This window comes from Pan troglodytes, chromosome 17 (genome assembly GCF_028858775.2).
Source record: "Pan troglodytes isolate AG18354 chromosome 17, NHGRI_mPanTro3-v2.0_pri, whole genome shotgun sequence".
Lineage (NCBI taxonomy): Eukaryota > Metazoa > Chordata > Mammalia > Primates > Hominidae > Pan > Pan troglodytes.
The window spans coordinates 35,909,194-35,934,231 of NC_072415.2; the positions used below are offsets into that span (position 1 = coordinate 35,909,194).

Genomic DNA, 25,038 nt, shown 5'->3' on the forward strand with positions numbered 1-25,038 from the left:
CCTCACACCAATTTTTTGTTCCAGAAAACAAAAAGAAGGGGATCAGTTCCCAATTCTTTATGAAACTACCAAAACCTGACAAGGACATAAGGAAAACGACAGGTCAAAACATCTCTCATGAACACAGACACAAAAATGTTAAACAAAATTTTAGCAAATCAAATCCAGACTTATTAAAAAGATAATACATTATAACCAATGAAATTTATTACAGGAATGTAAGTTGATTTAACTTTTGAAAATTAATCAGTGTAATTCACCAAATCATCAAAGTAAAATCCATATAATCATCTCAACAGATAAAGAAAAAGAACTTAATGAAATTCAATACCTACTCACAATAAAATCTTTCAGAAACTAAGAATAAAAGGAGCACTCTTAAAACAAAAATTTTACAGCCAATGTCATCTTACTAATGAAATACTGGATTCTTTCCCCTTGAATTCAGGAATAAGACAAGAATATACATCACCATTTCTATTCAACAAAATAAATAAACCAACACAAATCAATGGTATAAAGACTAAAAGAAAATAGAAAACAAAGTAAAAAGAAATAATGATTTAAAAAGAAGACTTACAATTGTCATTATTTGCTGATGACATAATTAAGTGCATAGAAAACCCAAGAGAACCTATAATAAACCATTAGAATAAGTGAATATAATAACTAAGGTCAATATATAAAGATCAACTATATTTCTATATATTTCCAAAAAACAATTAGAAAGTGAAATTTAAAAACTGATGGCATAATAGCATCCAAAAAAACTCAAAACACTAGGAATAAATCTAACAAATGTGCAATACCTCCACACTGAAATACTGTTGAGAGAAAGAGTTCACAAAATGGAAGGATATGCCATCTTTGTTGACTGGAAGATTTATTAATAATATTGTAGAGGATAATCAAATTCCCTGATGTTGACCTCAAGATTCCATGCAATCCCAATAAAAATTCCACAGACTTTTTGCAGACTCACAAGCCGATTCTAAACTTTGCATGAAAATGCAAAGGACCCAGAATGGCCAGGAAAATCTTGGGGAAGAACACTAGAATATACAAAGATTTATCACAAGCTACAATAAATAAGACATAATTAATACAACGACAGACAAACAGACCAACAGAACAGAGAATTAAGAAACAACCCACATATACTATCACAACGAAACAACTTACATTTAATCGTTAAAGAATGATCTTTCCAATAAATGGTGCTGGATCAACTAACTATCACATGGAGAAAAGAAGAAACTTGAGTCCTATCTCAGATTATATACAAATTTAATTTGCAATGGATCATGAATAAACTAACTTATACAAGAAAATATACATGTATCTTCATATTATCATGACTATGACACAGGAAAATATTTCTTTAACAGGATACAGAATTATCCCTTCAAAATATTGGTAAGTTGGACTTCATTTAAATTAGAAACTGTTCATCAGACACCACAGAGAATAAAAAGACAATTTTCAAACTGGGAGAAGATATCTGCAATATATATAGCCAACAAAAGACTTGTTCCAGAATATATAAAGAATGCCTACAAATCCATATATATATATATTTATATATATATGATCATTTAAAAATTTTAAGCCCTTTTTTTCAGTCTACATACACAGAACTTAATTTAAAAATGGGCAGAAAAGGGATATTTGGAAAACCTCTTGGGGATAAACATTGTTATCTTGATTATAGTGGTGATTACGTGGATTTGTCAAAACTAATCTATCTATATACTTAAAATGAATGAATTCTATTGCATGTGAATTACACCTCATGTCACTTTTTCCCTGAGCACCAGAATTATAAGGTCCCCAACTGTCTGCTCCAACATTTTCAGATATTCTTCCTTCATAACACTTACTACGGCTGTAATTTCAAATGTGTTTGTGTAATGATTTAAGGTATGTCTTCCCCGTTACAGGTTTAAGTTCTGTAAGGACTGCGCCCATGATTATATTTGCTTATTACTGGAGCCCCCAATCATCTAGTAGCAAATAGAGGTACTCAATAAATATTTGTTGAATGAAAAATGATTTTGCAGTATGAACACTTTGAGAATTAAATCAGGAGGCAGTATCATTCTGCCAACTTTCATGTTTTTTAATTATCAAAATTGCCTACTCCACCTTCACATCTCCATTTGAAGTCTATCAGACATGAAATCTCTGATATTTCCCTTCACCCTCAAGCCGCCTTATCCGTAGTTTCAGTGATGGTAATTCCATCTTTCCAGTTGCCCTTCTGAAAACCATGGAGTCATCCCTAATGTCAAAGGGACAGTCTTCCAGTTCCCTAGCATTTTTGCAAGTTACTTTCGCTGATTTTAATATAGTTCTGGAAATTTGTGCGCGCGCACACACACACACACATTTCTGTTCTTCACAGTAAGATATATTCAATCTCTTTACCTTTCTGGACTCAATTAGTCTTCTGAATTTTATATATACTGTCCAGCAAACAGTAAACATGATTTTTTTTCCTACGATATTTGAAAAAGAAGGTAGGCAATGATGTTGGTAAAATGCTCCGTATAGTATCAATTCAGAAAAATGTGCCCCCATAGACAAATTATCTATGAAATACAGGAATACTGCCTTTGTGGAACTTTCCATAATCCTTAACGGCAGAAGTAATCACATCTTCTGCTGTTTCAAATGTACTCTGAATACAAAGTATTTCTAAAACAGCAGGTTATACTGTAAAATAACTATTGAGTTGTCTTTCAATTATAGAATTTTTTGGTATATAAAAAGTTTTGTTATACATTCTTAAAGGAATCAATTATTTTTCTTTATAGTTTTCTCTTTTGCTTTTTATTCTCAACACAGCCTTCCTCACCTCAATATCAGAAAGATACTGATGTCTTAATTTGTACTAAAACTCACAAAAATAACACTTCAGAGACATTTCACCCACAGTCTTGCTTCCTGTTTTTAAATATCAAAATGTTTTAACTAGACACCTTTAATTGTGCAGCACCATGCTAGGTACCAGTGAAAGAAAAACACGTGGACACCAAGCTATGGCAGGTGAAAGAAAGGGGAGAACTCTGAGATGACCACCAAGCTTCTGACTAAGAGAACTAAGTGTTTTTAATACTACTTGCTTGAGACAGAAAATATGAAAATACTGGCTGTGAACTTTTTCCCCCTTTTTACAGCAGGGAACAACAGAGGGGGAACTGAGGAGAAATGAGTTTTGTCCATATTGTTTTGAGAGGCCTGTGGAATGTCCAAATGGGTATGTCTATTGGAAGCTGGATTCATGGCTCATACTCATAAAAAAGATCTGTATTTGGCAACCATCAATGTTTAGATGGAACACCTGAAGTCAAGAATATAGGAATCCATGAGTTTGGATAAAATCTCCCAGGAAGAGTGCATATAACGAGAAAATGTTCAAGAATGGAATAGCAACATTTAATGGGCGTGGTAAAGATGACGAGCTGAGCAGCCAGAGAGAGAAAAAGATAACTATCATGGAAGCTAAAGAATAAGTTTCAAAGGAGAAAATAGTATTATCATGCTTACCAAAAAGACCAGTGGTCCCCAACCTTTTTGGCACCAGGGACTGATTTTGTAGAAGGCAATTTTTCCACTGATGGTGGCCGGATGGTGGGAGGGGGAGGCGAGGGATGATTTCGGGATAAAACTATTCCACCTCAGATCATCAGGCATTAGATTATCATAAGGAGCATGCAACTTAGATCCCTTGCATGCACAGTTCACAATAGGGTTCACCTTCCTGAGAATCTGATGCTGCCACTGATCTGACAGAAGGCAGAGCTCAGGCAGTAATGCTCTCTCACCTGCTGCTAACCTCCTGCTTTGCGGCCCAGTTCCTAACAGGCCACAGACCCATATCAGTCCATGGCCTAGGGTTTGGGGATCCCTGAAATAAGATAACATTATCCTGTTTATCAAACACTGAAAACATTATTAAAATACGAAATTTTAAGAAAAGTTATTTCTATAACTTTAAATGAGAATATAGATGCTTTCTTTTTTTTACTGTAATTAAAAAACAAGGTACAGAACAGGGTACACGGCAAGTTCTACTTGTGTAGAAAACAGCAAGGTATATATTTATATTGGCTTTTATTGCATAAAAAGCAGGTGGAAGACAGAAGTGACAGTAGGTTTTTGTATGGCTTTTTGTAGTCCTTGGTGTTCTAACCATAACAAAGTTACCTATGCTAAAAATTTAGTAAATGTTACAAATGTAATACAACCTGCTAATCTTCAAAATGTTCCACAGCTCTAAGCATGTGTTCCTTCACCTTACTTGAATCATACCTGTAAAAAGGAAACTCTGTAAGATCAAATGTTAGTCAGAGAAGTACCTTAACAGATGCTTTGCCAGGACAGTTGCTGAACCTGAAGACTAATATTATCATCTTTACTAAAGCGTGTGGAAGAAACAGCTAATCACATGCTACCCAAGGGCTCTGCTCAGAATGTCAAATATGATGTTACCAAAAAAAATGCAACTTAATTTCAAACAATATATAAAATGTAAGACTACATAGCCTCAATCAATTTTTATTAACAGGTCAGACTTTTATTTTTTGTACAGATATCTTTGTAAAGATACTTACAAAAATTTTAAGTATATATTTAAATAAATTTAAAATTCACGAAGTATATTTGGCTAAACTGGGGATATTTCAAACGCAGTACTCATAATGAATTAAGTAAAAACAAGATAAGGAATTCCAATCAGCTTTCAGCCTTTTAAAATCAAGACATGCTTTTATGTACTCAACTTAGTGGATGGCATCACCATCAGTTGAGTCTCCAAACACTCTCTTCTACACTTTATATCTACTCAGTAACTGAATCCTGTTAGTTCTACTTCAAATACTCCAGAATCTAATGCCCCTTTCCATTGATATCCTCCAATGTGTACCTACATCTTTATTATCGTCATCATCGCCAATATTCACTGAGTACCTTTACATGTTGGACACCATGAACTGTTTTACAGCATTCTAATAAAATATATAATAAGTATTATCTTTCTCATATTATAAAAATGATTAATGTTAAACAGTATCAAATGAAGCTGACACCACAGGAACAGGAATTTTTTTCAGAATATTTTTCTGAAATTCTCAAAATGTCATTGGATACTCCATTTGAAAGGCAGATAAATTTAAGGTTCTTTATACCTAACTGTACATTAGAATTACCTAAGAAGCTTTTGAAATACTGCGACAGGTCTGCCACAAAGACCTACCAAAGTAAAAAAAAAGAAAAAGAAAAAGAAAGAAATACTGTGACAGGGCCCTCAGCCCAGATCGATTAAGTTACTGGAAGTTTTTTAAAGTTTTCCACATAATTCTAATGTGTAGCCAAGGCTAAGAAACACTAGACTATATGATTATCTAGGTTCTTTCTAGCTTAAAAATGTTTGATTATACAGAAATATTTTCAGACTGTGAGCCTTAAAATGAACTACCACAATAGAAAGAACTATTTTCTCCCCAAGTTTTTCTCAAAGAAACATTAATGAATAAAAACTTTTCTTGAATGAAATTGTTCTCTCATAATTCTTTTCTAAACAAATGGTGCCTACCACTTTGTATATGCTAATACTAGCAGATGATAAAAAATAAATTAACAGTAACTAATATGAAATTAAAACATAGAAATGCCATTTCTTCAAAGTATGTTTGAGAAGGAAAAATCTGCATACACAAAAAAATAGTCACACTTTCTACCGGTAAAATTGTTCCTAGGTGCGGGGAGGGGATGAGGATTGAAAAATGACCTATTGGGTACAGTGTTCCTTACTGGGGGTAATGGGTACACTAAAAGCTCAGCCTTCACCACCACACAAGAAATCCACGTAACAAAACTGCACTTGTACCCACAAACCTATAAAAATAAATTAAAAATGGTTCCTAATTATGAAAATAATTATGTCAATAGTTTGTTGTTTCAGAAAGTAAACACCAACTGAGAACCAACATTTAAATGATGCCTGCAAGGTTTACCAAGATAGGACCCGATCTATCTACACTAAATGGAGCCAGAGTAGTGCACATTTTGAATTGTCAGCTTTTTATAAATTTTATGTCTACTTCTATGCCATCTTGGCTGTCAGGTAACACTGCATGTATATATGTCTGCTTATAGAACAACTTCTCCCATTTTTGCTATTTGCTGTCTCCTGGCTTAAAATTAAGAAAACAAGTCTGTTAAAATATGTGTAAGGTGAAGAGTAGTTCCATTATAAAGTTATAATGCTTTGGCATTAAGAAAAAAGACACAAGGCTGAAACTAAGAAGTAAAATGCCTAAGTGTTAGTGCACTGGCATTAGAAGTTATTTTTCTCCTTTTATTCTCAGTGTTTAGATTCTTGACTTTTAGATTCTAGCTAGTGCTCGATCTTGGCCAGTTCCAAACACACGAAATAGAACTATAAATAAATAATTCTTCTCTTGAGATGACATGGGAAAAAACTGAAAGTTAAACTTATATATAATTATGAACACATTTCTAATTCCCACCCCATTCAACTGAAATGAAGTGAAAAACCCCATTCTAGAAAACTTAAGTAAAATCATCCTAAAACATAATAGTTCTTTTTCAGACTCAAGTATCTCAAACTATAGTTAGTAACATCCTCTCAGCAAAGAGCAGAAAATATTTTTAAAATGCCAGAGCAGATCTAAAAAAGAACTTATAGAAATTCTAGAAATAGAAAAATATATATTAGGAACTCAAGGGATAGGTATAACAGATTAGGCCCAGTGAAAAATGAACTGGAAAACTGGTCAGAAAAAAATATACTTAGAATGATAAATGGTTGGAAAAGTCTGAAGGGATTAAGAAACATAAAGATACAGTTACAAGGTCTAGTCTAAGTTTAACTGGAGTCTTATGGAAGAATTATTTGCTTGAAGAGATAATGACTGAAAACTCCCAAAACTGATGAAAGACATGAACCTACAGATGTCAGAAATCCCAACAGGCACCAAGCAAGATAATTAGAAAGAAATCTTCCAATATCTAACTACAGTGTGAGAAAAAAAAAAATTAAAGAAAACAGAAATCCACACCTAAACATACTAAAACCACTAAAAATCCTAGACAAAGCAAAACTCTTAAATGCAGTCAAATAAGCAGATTATGTTCAAAATATCAACAATTACATTGATATCTGAATTTTCAATAGATACAAGACAGAAAACAACGCAAGGATAAATGTAATGTGCTAAGTAAACAACAACTAACCTAGTATCTGTCCTTGGAAAATATCTTCTAAGAATCATCGTGAGCCAGGTGTGGTGGCTCATGCCTACAATCCCAGAACTTTGGGAGGCCAAGGCAGGAGAATCACTCGAGGCCAGGAGTTTAAGACTAGCCCGGGCGATATAAGATCCCATTTCTCCAAAAAATACAAAAATCAGCCAGGCATGATGGTGTATGCCTGTGGTCCTAGCTTCTCAGGAGGCTATGGCAGGAAGATTTCTTGAGCCCAAAAGTTCGAAGCTGCAGTGAGCTATGATCATGCCCCTACGCTCTGGCCTGGGTGACGGAGTGAAACGCTGTCTCCAGAGGAAAAAAAAAAGAATGATGGTGAAATAAAGGCATTTTCAGACCCAGACCAAAACAAAACAAAAATACTGAAGGTATGTCTCACCAGCAAAGCTGTGCTAAAGGAAATACTAAGGAATGTTCTTTAGGAGGTGAAAAAAAAAGTGATCTACGCTAGAAGGTCATAAATGAAAGGAGGAACAGAAAGCATCAGAAATGGTAAGTAACTATGTGGATGATCTAATGAATACTGACTTCAAAAAAAAGACAGTAATAACAACCACTTGTGGAAACATAAAGAGACTTAAAATACATTACAACAACAACGAAAAGGTCATTGAGGGAAGGAACAGAAATGAAGTATTTTATGGTCCTTTGATTGGGATGTATATTATAATCTATACAGTAACCACTAAAAGAATAGTAAATATGTAAGATTTCCCAACTAGAAAGAAAAAAAAGGAATAATAAAAAACAAATTAATTATTAGCCGGGCACAGTGGCTCACACCTGTAATCCCAGCACTTTGATTGCTAGACTGAGTTAAAAAAAAAAAAAATCTACATCCTACTCATAATATCGTATCTCTAACACAAGAAAACAGAAAGGAAGATAATACCATGCAAACACCAAAGAAAGCTTATTTAGCTATGCTAATATCAGATAAAGTAGACTTTAAAAGCATTACTAAGATAAGAAGGGATAATTCACAATGATGTTGCAGGCGGCACGCAGCACTTTGGGAGGCCAAGGCAGACGGATCATGAGGTCAGGAGATCGAGACCATCCTGGCTGACAAGGTGAAACCCCTTCTCTGTTAAAAATACAAAAAATCAGCCAGGCGTAGTGGCGGGCGCCTGTAGTCCCAGCTACTAGGGAGGCTGAAGTAGAAGAATGGTGTGAACCCAAGAGGAGGAGCTTGCAGTGAGCCGAGATCACACCACTGCACTCCAGCCTGGGCAACAGAGCGAGACTCCGTCTCAAAAAAAAAAAAAAAAAAAAGAAACCTTAAAAGAGCTAAAAGGAAAATCAGTCAGTCCACAATTTGACTTGTACATTTTAAACATACATCTCTCAGTAATCGATAGAACAAACAAACAAAACATTGGAAAGACTAAAAAAACAACAATCATTAAGGCTACAGAGGATTCAAACAAGATTAACACACTTGACCTAACCTAATAGACATATATAGAACTCTGCTCTCAGTGGCTAAACAATACATATTTTTTTTAAATACACATGAAACATCTGTAAAAACTGACCATATGCTGGACCTTGAAACAAATCTCAAGGAATTCCAAAGAACTCAAATCGTAAAATGTTATTTAACCACGATGCAATAAAGCCAGAAATCAAGAAAATAAAATATCCATGTTTGGAAATTAAGAAATGTATTTTTATCAACCAATGCATTAAAAAATAATTATGAAAATTAGAAAATATTTGGAATTAAATAAATATGAATATACTACATATCAGAACTATGATTAGAGGAAAACTTATGTCCATTTTAAATGCATCCTTAGAAAGGTGAAAATTGATGAAAGAGGCATTCATCTAAAACTCAGCAGAAAAAAATATATCAAAAGAAAGTAAAAGGGAGAAAATCATAAAGATCAGAAATTAATCATAAACAAAAACATACATGAGGTGCCCAAGGGCAAAACTATTTCCATAAGATGATGTTTGCCTTTTATGCTAAGTGCACATTTATAATGATGGTACAAAAGCAATAGTGGATATAATTGCTGGAACCTCATTATGAATCAAGGCAATGACATCAAACTATTATTAGTCAATGTATTACTGGCTGCCACACACTTGCAGTTGAAGAAAGAAAAAGATAGTTTCAGTTAAAAATGTGCTTGATGAAGCAGTAAAAATTATTTTGTAAATTCTCCATGTCTTGTAAATAAATATTCAGTGACAAAATGGGAAAATAAAAAACATTATCTGTCACAAAGTAAAATAATCAAGAAAAAGCAGTTTGTGATTGAGTTGCCAGCTGAACTAGGCACGGTTTTCACTGAATACCATTTTTACTTGAAAGAACAATTGTTAACTGTATTTATCTAGGCATGGGTATTTGGCAGACATTTTCTCAAAAACAAACATAGTGAGCAAGAAAATCAACTAATAACATTTGTTGCCAAGATCACATTTGAATTTCCAAGCAAGAACTTGGAATGTGCAAACTTATCTATGACCTTGAGCTTGACAGCATCCCCATACTTAGGCACTTTTCTGATGAGATTAGAGGTGATTTTAACCAATGTAGTCTTTGGTATCACACAGAAAAATGTTAATGTTTGGAAGAACTGTTTAACTCAGTAAACTTATACTTTCCAAATCACCAAAGCATGATGTTATAAAATTATACATGAGTAAAAATCTATTCAAAGTGTAATAAAGACCAATGGGCTTAAATGTACCAGAGTAAGAAAAATGTAATGATACAATTTAAGATTCCACACCACAACTAACCTTAAAAAAAAAAAAACTTACTGAGATCTGCTGTAATATCAAACAAGGTTATCCCCAAAAATCTGAAAAGGCTATTAAAATATTCTTCCCCTTTCTAACTACATGTCTGTGTGAGACTGCATTTTCTGCTACAACCGAAACAAGATACTACAATAGACTGAATGCAGAAGTAGATGTGAAAATATAGTGTCTTCTATTAAGCCAGACATTTAACAGAAACTTGCAAAAACGTAACATGACGCCATTCATCTCACAAAGATAGTTATTTTTCCTTTAAAGAATGTTATTTATATTAACATGCAATAAGTTTATTATTTTTAACAAATTTTTTAGATTTGTTTTAATTTCACAACTGAGAAAAATTTATAATTTATATTAACAATATAACCTACATCAAGTTCTTTTAAGTCCTCAGTAATTTTTAAGAACGTAACAGGGTTCTGAGACCAAAAGGTTTGAAAAATGCTGCAACAGAGCACAATCAAAACCAAAAGTTGATTCTTTGAAAAGACTTAAAAAACCCATAATAAACATCTGGCAAGAATGATCAAAAAATATTTCAAAGCAGAAGTCACAAATAATGACATTAAAAAGAAAATTATCACTACAGATAGTGTTGACATTAGGAAAACAAGATTATTTCAAGAGCTTTTACTTTATTTTCATGCTAATTAATGTTCAAATTTATTAAAATGCTAAAAACCACAACTTACCAAAATAGGCAATTTCTAAAATATAGAAATTGTCCTATAACAATTAAAGAAGTAAGTAAATAAAAACTTCCTTGCAAAGAAAACTTCAGATTCAGATGGCTTTTCTAAAGAATTGTACCAATCATTTAACAAAGAAATAGAAATATTATGTAAATTCTTCTGGATAAGAAAAAGTAGAAAATTCTCCAGCTCCTTTTATAAAGCTAGCATAGCCTCAAAATAAAAACCAGACGAAGGCATTATAAGAAAGAAAAATTACAGGTCAATCACACTCACAAACAAAGATGCAAAAATCCTAACCAAAATTTTAACAAACTGAATATAGCAATTTCTTTAAAAACATCATGACCAAGTGGGTCATCAACAAGTAGGTTAATTACAAGAATGCAAGACTGACTGAGCATTAAAAGTATATCAGTATATTTTACCACATTAACAGATTAAAGAAGAAAAAGTCTTCTAATCATCTCATTCGATGCAATAAAAGTACTTGATAAAATTTAACATCCATTCAAGATATAAATTTTTACTTAGCACATCAGAAACAGAAAGGAGCTTCCTTAATCTGACAAGTTATCTATGAAACACTACAGCAAACATCATACTTAATGGTCAAACAGTGAAAGCTTTCCCTTTGAGATCAGGAACAAGACAAGGATGTCCTCTATCACCACTTCTATTCAGGAATGTAATGGAGGTCATAGCCAGAGAAGTAAGGCAAGAAAAAGAAATAAAAGGTGTAAGGATTGACAAGAAAGAAACAAAACTGATTATTCACAAATGATATGATCATGAATACAGAAAACTGAAAGCATCTACAGAAAAACTCAGAAGCAAGAGTTGAACAAGAATGTGAGATTCAAATTAATTGCATTTCCATGTAAACAGCAAATGCAGCTAGAAAATAAAACTTAAAAGACAAAGATTCGATTTAAAATGGCCTCAAAAAATATAAAGTATTAAATATCTAGCAATAAGCCCAATGAGAGATGTGCAAACCATCTACAGGGAAAAATTATAAAACTTCATTGACAGACATTAAAGAACTAAATAAATGAAAATATATGCAATGCTCACGATTTGGAAAACTCAATTTTGTAAAGATATCAAGTCTTCCCAAATTGATTTACAGTCAAGGTAATCTGAATGAAAATCCCTACAGGATTACGTATATGTGTATATAACCTGACATACTGATGTTTAAGTGTATATGGAAATGCAAAGAACCAACAGCCAAGATATTCTTGGGAAAAAAAAAAAAAAGGAATAAGATTAAGTATAACAAGAGAGTGGAATTCATAAAAACAGACCAAGGAAACGATATAAACAGATCAGACACAGACCCACATATATACGGACACCTGATACAACATAGATTGCATGACAAAATATCTTGTTTTTCCAAGAAATAATAATGGGACAAAAAACCATCCACATGGAAACAAATGAAACTGAACCTATTCCTCACATTATTCACGAAAATAAATTCTACCTAGCTGGTAGTCAAGTTGATGACAACTGCCACATGAAGAACTATTTCAACTTCAAAACTAAATATACTGATTAAAATATCCCCAGTGGGATGTATCTTAGGGACAAGCATCTTATTGTTAGTGTTAGTTTTGGTACCATTACATTGTTATATGTTTTATATAAAGTAGCATACAGCAAATCACAAAAACAAAGAAGCTATGAAATACTTGAGTCATGTCAGAGGAACACAGGAGCCAAATGAAGAGGCTTCCATTGATCAGAGAAACAAAATTTCAACTTAACAAAGAATGACTGCAAGGGATTTAAACATTAAAAATCCAAAAATGTATTAAATTCAGATAATAAAAACAAAAATATTAAAATGGTAACCTACACAGGTTGCTAGAGACCCACTCATTCTGAAAATTGATAAAGGGACAGAATCAAGCATTTATCATGACTTTCCTATGGGGACTCTCTAGTTTCAGGATAACCAAATATTTAATGAAAGGAAGTTTATCTTTTTAAAATAATTACAGCTAATAAATGCAAGAGGGATTATAGAATTAGAAATTCACCATTCTGTGATCCCAAAGTGAAATACAGGATCTGGTCCACAAGCATCAATGACCATTAAAACCATTAAGTGATAGGTAGACAGAGAACTTTATAATGGATTGATCAGGCTGGTATCAAGTATACCCATTGATCAATCTTAACATTACTAAAAATGGAACAACCAAACATGTTCTTCCTGATCTGATATTATGGGAAATACAAAGCACCGCCAACAAAATACTCTTACCAAAAATCTAAACCTCACTAATTAAGCCTCTCTAATTACCAGTTTACATGAAATAAGAGAAACAAAGGAACACGTTAAAGGACCATGAGAATACAATTAGCCAAATGCAGAATGTTAAAAATTCTACACAATATATGACCCAGTTCCTTTAACAAATAAATGAAGATTTAAAAAGATAAAATGATACAGATTAAAAGAGACTAAGACACATATCAACCAATGCACTACGTGTACCTTGTTTGGATTCTGAGGCAAACAACTGTTTAAAAATTTAGAGTTTTTAATCGCTGCTCGGCCTTTTGGCTAAGATCAAGTGTAAAACATTTAGGTTTGTTTTAGATAACGGATAAAAATTGAAAATAGATTGAATATTGTAAGACAGAAAGAAATTATGGTTAACTTAGTTGGGTATGAGAATAGTCCTGTCTGACAGAGATGCATATGGAAATACAGTATTTACTGGTCAAACTGTAAGATGTCTGGGACTTGCTGTGAAACACTTCAGATTAACAAATTACTTGTGCAATTAAAAATTAAAATAGGTAGGTAGGTAAACAGGTAAACGAATATAACCTTCTCAGGGACAGAATCAATTTTAGATGAATTCAAATTAAATATAAAAGCAAAACAAAGCTTTTAGATAACATAGAATACTTTCATGTTCTCAGAGTAAAGCAGGATTTACTAAACAAAACTTAAAAATCATTCAACAAAAATGTGCCATACCATATGTAACTATAAAGATTGTCTACTTCACATGATTTTAAAGGTACTTACTGCTGGTAAAAGAGACTGCATATTTTGATTAGAATCTGCTATTGTAGCAAGGTATACCAAGTTTGTGTGCAACATCTGCTGATACCTATTAAAACAAAACAAGTATCAGTATTAAAAAATAATTTTCTTCCTACCTGCCTAAGTACAAACAGCACTATAATCATTTCTAAAGTTTCATTAAAAATTTGTTACCCGAACATCAATAGCACTTCAATTTTTCCTACACTGCAAAAGTTCCAAATAATAAATATTTAAATATAATGAGCTCAGAGATCTTGCCATGTATGCTAGTGTTATAATTTTTTATATGCATATATATTTCAATCCACAAACCAATACTACGAGGCAGGAGCTCTTTTCTCCATTTTACAGATGAGAAACTAATGTTTAGAGAGGTCGATAACTTGTACATGATTGCATAGCTAGTAGATGGAATAACTGACATATGTAATAGGCCCATACTAGTACACTGAGTTTTTTTTAAAAAGAACTAAATAAAGGAATCCAGTGAAATGTGCTTATCTCAGCTGGGCACAGTGGCTCACACCTATAATCCCAGCCCTTTAGGAGCCCAAGGTGGGCAGATCACTTGAGGTCAGGAGTTCAAGACCAGCCTGGCCAACATGGTGAAACCCCGTCTCTCCTAAAAATACAAAAATTAGCTGGGCATGGTGGCACACTCCTGTAATTCCAGCTACTCAGGAGGCTGAGGCAGGACAACTGCCTGAACCCAGAAGGCAGAGGTTGCAGTGAGCCGAGATCATGCCACTGCACTCCAGCCTGGGGAACAGAGTGAGACTCCATCTCAAAAAGAAAAAAAAGAAATATGCTTATCCCTTTCCTTCTGCCATTTTCATTTTGCTAAAAACCTCAAACCCAAGTACAGTCAATATGTTCTGCTAAAATTTAGGAAAGGAGGTGGGAACCACACCTTTTTTTCCTTTTCACTACTGTAGCAATGACCAACAACTTATGCCCACTGTGTTTATACTACCCATCTATCAGGACACAGCATATAGAGAAGGCAATGAATAGGCAATCTCCAACTACAGAAAAAAAGAGATATGCTAAAACAAAAGATGGAGGAAATGTTATAACACCAACAACACTCAAGATTAACTTTAAGAAAATAAAGCAAATTCATTATCAGCATTATGTGGTTAAACATGCTTATTGTAATCTTACCTATGAATTAGTTTAGCTAAGCTTCTCTTCACAATTTTAACAAATTAACTGACAAAGCCATATTAAAATTAGCAGTGATCCAATCACTAGTGTTTTGTCTCAGTGCAGCCATACAAGCCCCATGAGAACAAACTTAAAACCTGCATCAAATTGTTAGGCTTTCTTAAAATTTCATTTACTAAAAATGCTAAATACAAATTAAAATAATAAAAATAAGTTTTTTCAGCTAAAGTGCTCTAATTCAGATTCCAAATTAATTCATTTTCTAAAATAGACACCATAAAAGGAATCCGAGTTTTTCTTTTGTTCGTTTTTGGTTTTGTTTGTTTTTTTGAGACAAGGTCTCACTCTGTCGCCCAGGCTGGAGCGTGCAGTGGCGTAATCATGGCTCACTGCAGCCTTGACCTCCTGGGCTCAAGCAATCCTCCCACCTCAGCCTCCCAAGTAGCTGGGCCCACAGGCACATACCACCACACGGTGCTAAATTTTGCATTTTTAATAGACAGGGTTTCACCATGTTGCCCAGGCTGCTCTCAAACTCCTGAGCTCAAGCAATCAGCCAGCCTCAGACTCTCAAAGTGCTGGGATTACAGGCGTGAGCCACTGTACCCAGTCGAATCCTAGCATATTCTTTGCTACTTATTTTTCTCCTGTTACAAACAACAGGTTTCACAGCTTTTTTTTTTTTTAATAAGAAAGGAAAAAACACTATTTCTTGCTGACCTTAAAATAACGCTTTCACAAACAAGGCCATGCTTTTAATGCTTTGCGTCACATGGACGCTATGTTGCCCAATGAGACATGATACATCTTTGATAGTGAACTTCACATTAAATGGACAAAGTAATAATTATATTGTACTAAATTATACATAATGGTTAATTGTGTTGTTGAAATTCTTCAAGCAGCACTAACAGGGACCACTAGCTGGAACTATTTCATTATTCTGTAGAGATCTAGGAAGGAACTTAAAATATAGTGTTCCATATCTTGCCATTTTTTAAAAAACCAACCAGCCATTTTTAATTAGAACACATAACCTATTTCAGTCTAGGCCTTCAAGATTTCCTTTGCTTGGGTATTAGTATGGTTGCACGACATGAGATTTGCTGAGGACCACTGACCAAACCATACTAACAGATGTGGTTTATTCATGACCCTTCAAGAAAAAATTTTAGTATCATGTTGATTAGTACTTGACAAAGCCAGTGTGAAACTACTATTACATCTAATCTGCCACACTCTTAAGGTCTCATATGTAAAATAATGGAGTTAAAGCAGGACACTGAAGTTGCCTGCAGTTTTAAAATCTATAAACCCAGCATCTTTTATGAAGTAGTTTCATTTCAAGACATTTGCCCGACCTTCTCTCAACTGTCAAATCTTTTCAATTTTTAATTGTGAAATAATTTTAAACTTACAGAAAAGTTTCAATAGCAAAAAGTCTTGTATATTTTTTCTCCCAGATTCTCTAATGATTAGCATTTTACCACATTTTTCCTATCATCTCTAAATACACACACCAACACACACAGACACACATATGCACTCACTTTTTTCCAAAACCATTTGTGAGTCAGTAATACGTTACTCCTAATACTTCAGTACTGGCTTTCCCAAAACAAGGCTATTCCCTCATATAACAGGACAACCATCATGGGGAAATTAACATTGATATATCATTACTATTTAATCCACAGAACTCATTCAAATTTCTCCAATTGCCCTAATACCTCCAAGTCATTTTCCCTCATATAAGGAGGTAGGTAAAAATGAAAAATTTTAATTGGCCTTTTCTAACTTCAGTATGTTTATTTTCTGTAAAATTGCATTATTTTATAGCATTCATCAAATAAGTATATTCTTTTTTCTTTTGAGACAGAATCTCACTGTCAGCTAGGCTGGAGTGCAGTGGTGCGATCTTGGCTCACTTGTAATCTCCGCCTCCCAGGTTCAAGTGATTCTCCTGCCTCAGCCTCCCAAGCAGTTGGGATTACAGGTATCCACCACCACGTCCAGCCAATTTTTGTACTTTTAGTAGAGATGGGGTTTCACCATGTTGGCCAGGCTGGTCTTGAACTCCTGATCTCAGGTGATCTGCCCGCCTCGGCCTCTCAAAGTGCTGGGATTACAGGCGTGAGTCACCACACTCAGCCCAATTAAACATATTCTAAGATGACTCAAGGTTCAAAGATGAACATTAACAAAAAAGTAGTACTCATATTATTTTATAACTTTGTATATAGGTCACCTAAAAAGCAATCAGCAAATACTCTAGGAGAATCTGGACTCAGGTGACAATATTGAAATGATAATAAAAATGATATTAAATATATTTTCCTCAGAAACTTTGAATATTTTTATTCTATATATAGTTACGTTTCTCACTGAAACAGTTTACTTTCTTAATGTTTTATTCCTAAAACAGTATATGTTGTGCTGGGCACAGTGGCTCACACCTGTAATCCCAGCACTTTGGGAGGCTGAGGCAGGAGGATCGCTTAAGCCTAGGAGTTCAAGACAAGCCTGGGCAACAAAGTGAGACCCTATCCCTATGAAAAAGTGAAAAATTAGCTGAGCATGGTGGCACGCACCTGTAGTCCCAGCTACTTAGGAGGCTAAGGTGGGAGGATCACTTGAGAACAGGAGGTTGAGGCTGCAGTGAGCCATTATCATACCACTTGCACTCCAGCCTGGGCAAAAGAGTGAGATTATGTCTCGAAAAACAAAACAAAAAAAAAGAGTATATGTTGATATGAGGAAAAAAAGGAGTATATAAGCTAAGGGCTGTTATAAAATATATTTAGTATTTTATTTTTGATGATGGTACTGTCCTGGTAAATATGACAAATATTCTCAAATACTCATGATTATTAACCTATTAAAAGAGCCAGTTCACCTCCCACAGAGGCCACTAAGAGTAACTCATCAATTACTTTGAATAAAGTAAAATGGACACTCTATTTGTTAACATAATTACAAAATTAAGCTGGAAGTAATTTCATTTTATAAAATAAACCTTACCTAGAAGCTATGAATATTTATTAGACAACGGGAATGCACTTTATAGAATAAAAGTTACAGATTTAAACAACTCTTTTAAATTACGATGAATGATCGACACTAATTTTTTTTGTTGTTTGAGATTTATGCAACTCTGGAATAGTTTGGACTCACCCTAAAATGCAAAAAATAAGAAATGATTTAAGCAAACATAGGTTGATTTAGAAAATGCTCAAATTAAACATCACAGTGAATCAGTAACACATTCTCACATGTGTTACCAGAATTTAAAGGAAGAGGGTCCAGGCACATGCGCTCCACAAGTGATTCAGACCACTGACTCATGAGTGTAATATTTGAATTTGTGTGTGTCTGCAGATAGCGTTGATAAAGCAACATACACAAAGGTACTACCACTGAAAAGTCTTTGGGTAGTAAGAATATGGTATTCATTCTCTTATTTTTACATATTTTTGTTTTCTAATTTGCACATACTGCTTTCATAAAATACATAGTTATTTTTAATTTAAAAAAAACACAGTTTCAGGCAAAGTTATCACATCTTAAGGAGTTGTTAATTTAAAATTGGAGTATCAATTCCCAGATGGCTGTCATGTATTAACGTTTCTCTTTATTTTCCTTTTGCTTCTCCTACAATGAGAAACAAGAACACCTGTTAAGGTCGAGAGGAGGAGTTGTTTTTCTCTTTATTCACAAACCAATACTGACAACTTGAGAAAGAAAGAATATCTGAAGAACAAAAGAATAAAATTAAATCCACCAAAAAGGGCAGAATTTAAGATTCTCCCTAAGTCAGTTTAAGCCCTATTTGCTTAAATTGTTCACCAAGTATATGTGAGAAAATGAGATCTAATCCAATATGTAGAGAATGAGGGAAATGATCATATATATATATATTTGAAAAAGTTGAAAATTTTGCTGACTCAGTTGGTTCTAGACCTAAACATACACTATCCGTGACATATACTACCCTTGGCTCTGTGTGGAGTTCTTAAAAACCAAAGGTAAAAATAATTTCAGTTATTCATCACTTAACAATGGGGATACATTCTGAGAAATGTGTTGTTAGGTGATTTCATCGTTGTTGTGCAAACATCATCAAGAGTACTCACACAAACCTAGATGGTATAGCTTACTACATACCTAGGCTATACAGTATAGCTTATTGCTCCTAGGCTACAAACCTGAAAAGCCTTTTACTGTACTGAATACTGTTGGCTGTACTGAACTGAATGGTAAGTATTTGTTTATCTACAATTATCCAAATAGAAAAGGTGCAGTAGGAAGATGGTATTATAATCTTATGGGTATTATAGTACAAATATGGTATTATAATCTTTCGGTCTATTGTTGACCAAAAGAGCATTAGGTAGCGCATGATTGTATTCTAATAAGTGCCTCTAAGCTTTAACATTCCATGGCTGACTTGAGGAATTGATCTCCTTACTATCCACAGTTAAACCAAAGAAGTAGATCAGCTAGTTAATTTTTTAAAGAACATTCTCAAATATATGCACAAGATTCATCTAAGCAATAATATATGTAATGGAAACAATCATATAAAATGCAAAACATACAAGAGATTGAACAGTAAGATAACCTAGCACTCAGATCTTAGTTTCTGAACATCATTCTCCAAAAAAAGAACCAGGGCTTGGAGAAACGGGTGACTACCCACCTGCACAGGAAAAAAAAACCAGGATGAGCCTAGAACATTTTGTGGTATAAGAAAATAAGTAAATGTTCAAAAAATAATGAAGACATATCAAGAAGCCAGCTTGAGGGGCTCCCACTGGCCAGATCTGGAAGAATTAAAGAAAATAAATAATAAAGTAAGAGATTATAACCTAGAGAATACAGTAATAATGTTTAAGTCCATTTAGAGATAAATAAGTGAAGAATGAAGGAATAGGAGAAGAACAAATTTCTTCCTCACAGTAGGACTTAAGTAAAAGTAAAAGGAATGATAGATTTAGTCATCATTTGGTAACCACTTAAAGTGATAACTATTTTAGGCAAATCATTGGATTTTTAGTGGATGCTAAAATTAGTGTGTTGAAGTATGATGAGAAATAATGTAAATGTGCCTCAAGGTATTAGATACATATGAATTACAAGAAATAGCAACTTTATGGTGAACAAACCATAAAGTTATGATACCACCTTAGTTAAGATACCACCTTAACTAAGTCATCAAAGTTATCACCAATATTGGGACAAACTACTAACATATGGCTACTGAGGATGCACTGTGAAGGACACAATATCACGTCAGTGGTACTTTTGCTAAAAGTGTATAGTGTGAATTTAATCATGGGAAACACCAGTCATATCCTAAATGAGGGACATTCCACAAAACTACTGGTCTATACTATTCAATAATGTCGAAATCATGGAATATTTTTAAAAGACCCCCAGATTAAAGTATACTTAGGAGACAAGACAAATACAACACCAGATCCTGTACTGGACCCTGGACCAGAAAATATGCACTAATAGGACAACTGGCAAAATTCAAAAAAGCCCTAAATATTAGATAATAGTATTGCATTCTTGATTTTAACAATTATACTCTGGTAATTTAAGAATATGTGCTTGTTTTTAGGAAATACACACTGAGGTTATTAAAAGTAAGAGGGATTCATATCTGCAATTACTCTCAAATGTTTCTAAAAAACAATATGGGGGAGAAATGAATAAAAAAGCAAGTGGGCTATGTTATCGTTTGAAAAATTCAATGCAGCACATACAGGAATTCTTTGTACTATCTTTGAAACATTTTTGTAAGTGTGAAATTATTTCAAAACAAAAAGGCTTTTTGTTTTTTCTTGTTGGCGGCGTTAAGTAGAAACAGATATCACTGTTGCCCAGGCTGTTCTCAAACTCATGTCGTCAAAGCAATCCTCCCACCTCAGCCTCCCAAAGTGCTGGGATTTCAGGCATGAACCATCGTGCCTGGCCAAAACAAAAAGTTCTTTAAGACACCACTTTTCAGCAACTGGATATGCAAAAATATTTTAAAGATGTCTAATATCCACTGCTCACAGGGGTAGCTGAAAGCTAGGACTCTAAAAACCTGGCTGGGAGAAAGCAAACCAATACAATCTTTTTGCTGGCTAATTTGGCAACTTAGTATGGTCTTTAACCCAGTAATTCCATTTCTAAAACTGAACCTACATAAATATTAAAAACAACAATATCTATAAACGTGTATGCATAAATATGAATGCATATATGTAAATACACAGAAAAATGTTTGGAAGGATACATACTAAAGCATTAGAAGCAGTTACCCCTATGGAGGGGAAGGAGATAAGACAGTGGCATGTAAAAGGTGACTTATCTCCACAAACTTATACTTTATAATTTTTTTTTATGATAACCATATATGACTTTTTACATTTAAAAATACTTTTAAACAAAGGGGAAAAAGTAATGGAAACTTGGAATTAAATAGAGGGTAAATCAAATGACAGCAAGAGACCAATACAATGTGAAAACCAAACAAAGCAAGGGCCAAGGTTGGTGGGAATTATCTGCCTGAGGATACACCAGTGAAGTCTCTAGGAAAGACAGATGCATCCCAAAACAAGGGTGAGAATAAAATAGTCAGCCCTCAGTATCCACAGATTCCACATCCTTTAACCAACCATGCATTGAAAATATTCTGAAAAAAAAAAAAATGGATGGTTGTTACTGAACATGTAGGCTTTTTTCTTATTATTCCCTAAACAATATAGTATAACAAGTATTTACAGAGTATTTACATTGTATTAGGTATTATGAGCAATCTAGAGGATATTTAAAGTTTACAGGAGGACGTGAGTAGGTGATATGCAAATCCTACACCATTTTATATCAGGGACACGGGCATCTGGGACTTTGGTATCCATGGGGAGTCCTGGAATCGATTCACCATGGCTACCAAGGGTCAACTGTATTCTACAGCTGTGTTGACCAATATAGCAGCCACTACACACAGTAAAATATGGCTAATCCAAAATGAGATGTGTTATTAAAGCAAGATACACAATAGGTTTCCAAGATTTAGAACAACAAAGAAAAGAATGCAATATATCTCAATATCTTTATGCTAATTGTATGATGAAATGATACTATTTTGGAAATAATAGGTTAAATAAAATGTATTACTAATACTAATGTCATCTGCTTTTTACTCATTTACTGTGTCTACTAGAAAATTTAAAAATCACACATGTGGCTCCCATTTATATTTCTAATGGACAGTGCTGTTCTATTCTAATTACTTTTGATAATATATTCAACTTATTCTACCACATTAGATTCTATTAGGGCATATTATTTACTTCAGATACATCACTTCAAAGTAAGAAAGTTTGGCCCTTATGAATGACAATCAGTTCTCTATTTATTAGATATAAGCTTTGTTTTCACCACATACATGGATGCAACTCAATACCCTATATAAATGAAGATCTAACTTTCCCACAGATAAGACTATACATATATTTGAAGTCATTATTGTATAATGCAGGGTAAGAAGTATAAGAAACGAAGTGATACCCAATCTCCTCCCAAAGAAAGTTTTCTTTTATAAATTAACAAGTCATACAAAAGCTTGTACACAAATGTTCATAGCAGTATTATTCAAAATTAGTCAAAAGTACAAACAATGCAAATGGCCATCACCGATGGATAAATAAAATGTGGTACAGCTGCATAACGGAAAAAAATACTTGCCAATAAAAAGGAATGAGGTACTGAAACATGGTTCAACATGGATGAACCTCGGAAGTATTACACTAAGTGAAAAATGTGAGTCAAAACTGACCACATAGTATATCAATCCATTTATATGAAATGTCACAACAGGCAAATTCACACAGAGAGTAGATTAGTGGTTGTCACGGGGTGAGGGGTGGGGGACAGTGACTGCCAAAGGATACCCAGTGTCTTTTGGGGATGTTAAAAATGCTGTAAAACTGACTCACGTAATACCAGCACAACTCTATGAATATACTAAAAAACATTGAATTGTACACATTAAAATAGGTGAATTGTATGGTATGTGAATTATATCTCAATAAAGCTGTTAGTAAAAAGTAAAAAATTAACCAATACAAAAAACTGAATAAAAAAAAAGTTTCTTATCAATCTTACTGAGAACACTCTGAGGTCTTTCCTTTATTCTGAGAGTCCATTATACACTGAATAAGATGGTTATTGTCATCCAACATCTGAAACAGAATTAGAAAAGGTTTAGCATAAAACTAGTGCATCAAGTAAAATAAAAAACTAGAAAATTCAGAAAGGGAGGGCATTAGTAAATACTGCTTGTACAAGAACTCTAAAGCGTATCCCTTAACAAAATACTGTCCCCTGCAAACAATCATTACTATCATAAATCATTAAGCAAACATGGAAACACAAAAAAAACAAAATTTCCTTAAAATGACTTTCTGTTAATGTTGCTACCCGCTGTTACAAAGTATTTTAAAATTCATTTTAATAACAAATATAATTTAAAGCAAGATTAGTGTATCAGCAGCTCTCTTGCATAAAATTTCATTACGTACTGTTTAAATCTCTTGTAAAAATATGCCATGCACAGTTCATACGGACAATCTTTTCAATAACTGAGTTTTTTCCCTTCAGATTTCTAGAAATGTTTCATCTATACAGAAATTGAATCCCCTTGGGTCCTTTTAATATATATGACAGCTCACCGCAAAAAAATCTTATTTTTACACCTTTGGAATGATATCGTGTTTAATCAATAATGTTTTAATATTCCAATTATTCTCCCTCTGAATAAACAAGCCCAGAAGGGAAAATCTGAATTCTTTTATATCAAACATTTAATTACCTCTGCTATCTGTAATAGAAGCTTTAGCCAATTAAGACTAAAAGTTAAGAGTCCGAGTTGGTTTTTCATCATTCTAATGCTTTGGAACAGTAAAGAAAAATTCTGTCCTTCTCCAGAATGAAATAAATACATGAAAACTTCAGCCCAGGAGTCTTGATGAGGTAGCTGGTTAGTTTCCAAGTTTTATAACAGCATGGTTTTGTGACTCTCCAATTATGAGATAATAATTAAACATAATAATTTCTATGCATGTATATTTGTTACAGACTTTATGAGTTTACTTCATAATTATGCTGTCTCAAAAGTTTAAGAGGAAAAACATACCGATTTATCATTCTATCATCTTTTAACATTCAAAGCAATCTTGGCTTTGAGGGTTAAATAATTCATCTAAGTAAAGTGGAGCTGAAGAAAGAGTACTGATTGTAGCAATTAAAAGGCCAGTTAGTTTCAGTGCCAGTTTTGCCATTTTGAGCAAGTCACTTAAGTTTTCAGGGGCTGATTCAGCTGTAAGATCAAGGGACTCAGGAGATGCTCCTCCAGAACCTGCCCCACCCTACCAGTATTCAAAAGTATTAGCACAATACCATAATCACGCAATCTAAATAAAAGGAACATCCATTTAACATTAACTGTCACTTTTTTATGCACGTGAATCATAATCTTCACTTACTGGGGGAAAAAAAAACCACTAACATGATCTGCTAATAAATGCAGTTATTTCTTAAATAGAACCATTGGATGACCAAAAAAAGTCCTTAAAAAGCACGAATCCAGTCCTCAACCTAATGATTTCACAACTTATTATCTCCAGTATATTCCTCAAACTATTGAACTTCACCATTAAAATATCTGTCTCACATCTAATATCAATCTCTCCCATTGTAGAATAAGGCAATTAATTTAGAGCCCATTTTTCTGTTCAGCTGAGAATGGAAAATAATTGATCAGCATCCTCCGAATTAATCATTATCCATGATAAATATCTTCAGACTTATGTAACAGAAACTATAGAAAAAAAGAAAAACTCTGGACTTTTCCTGTGTACAAAAATAAAAAAGGTGAGCCCTCCAGAAACGCAGTTTTGCGTGAGTGCGTACTTGGAGCTGTTTGCCAGGCTGCAGACTTAACTCAGAGCACTATATGAAAGCACTGCATTTCCA

The 25,038-nt window shown here is 33.7% G+C and overlaps 1 protein-coding gene across 1 annotated transcript in view; it reads right to left on the bottom strand.

Annotated features, from left to right (window-relative positions):
* The window catches only part of SS18 (SS18 subunit of BAF chromatin remodeling complex), a gene marked incomplete at its 5' end in the record, with an annotated part of 73,222 nt that overhangs the window by 46,883 nt on the left and 1,301 nt on the right, over positions 1-25,038 (bottom strand). The window contains 2 exon segments of the mRNA NM_001246581.1: positions 13,819-13,903; positions 23,170-23,246. Of these exon segments, the coding sequence (NP_001233510.1) occupies positions 13,819-13,903; positions 23,170-23,246 (162 nt within the window).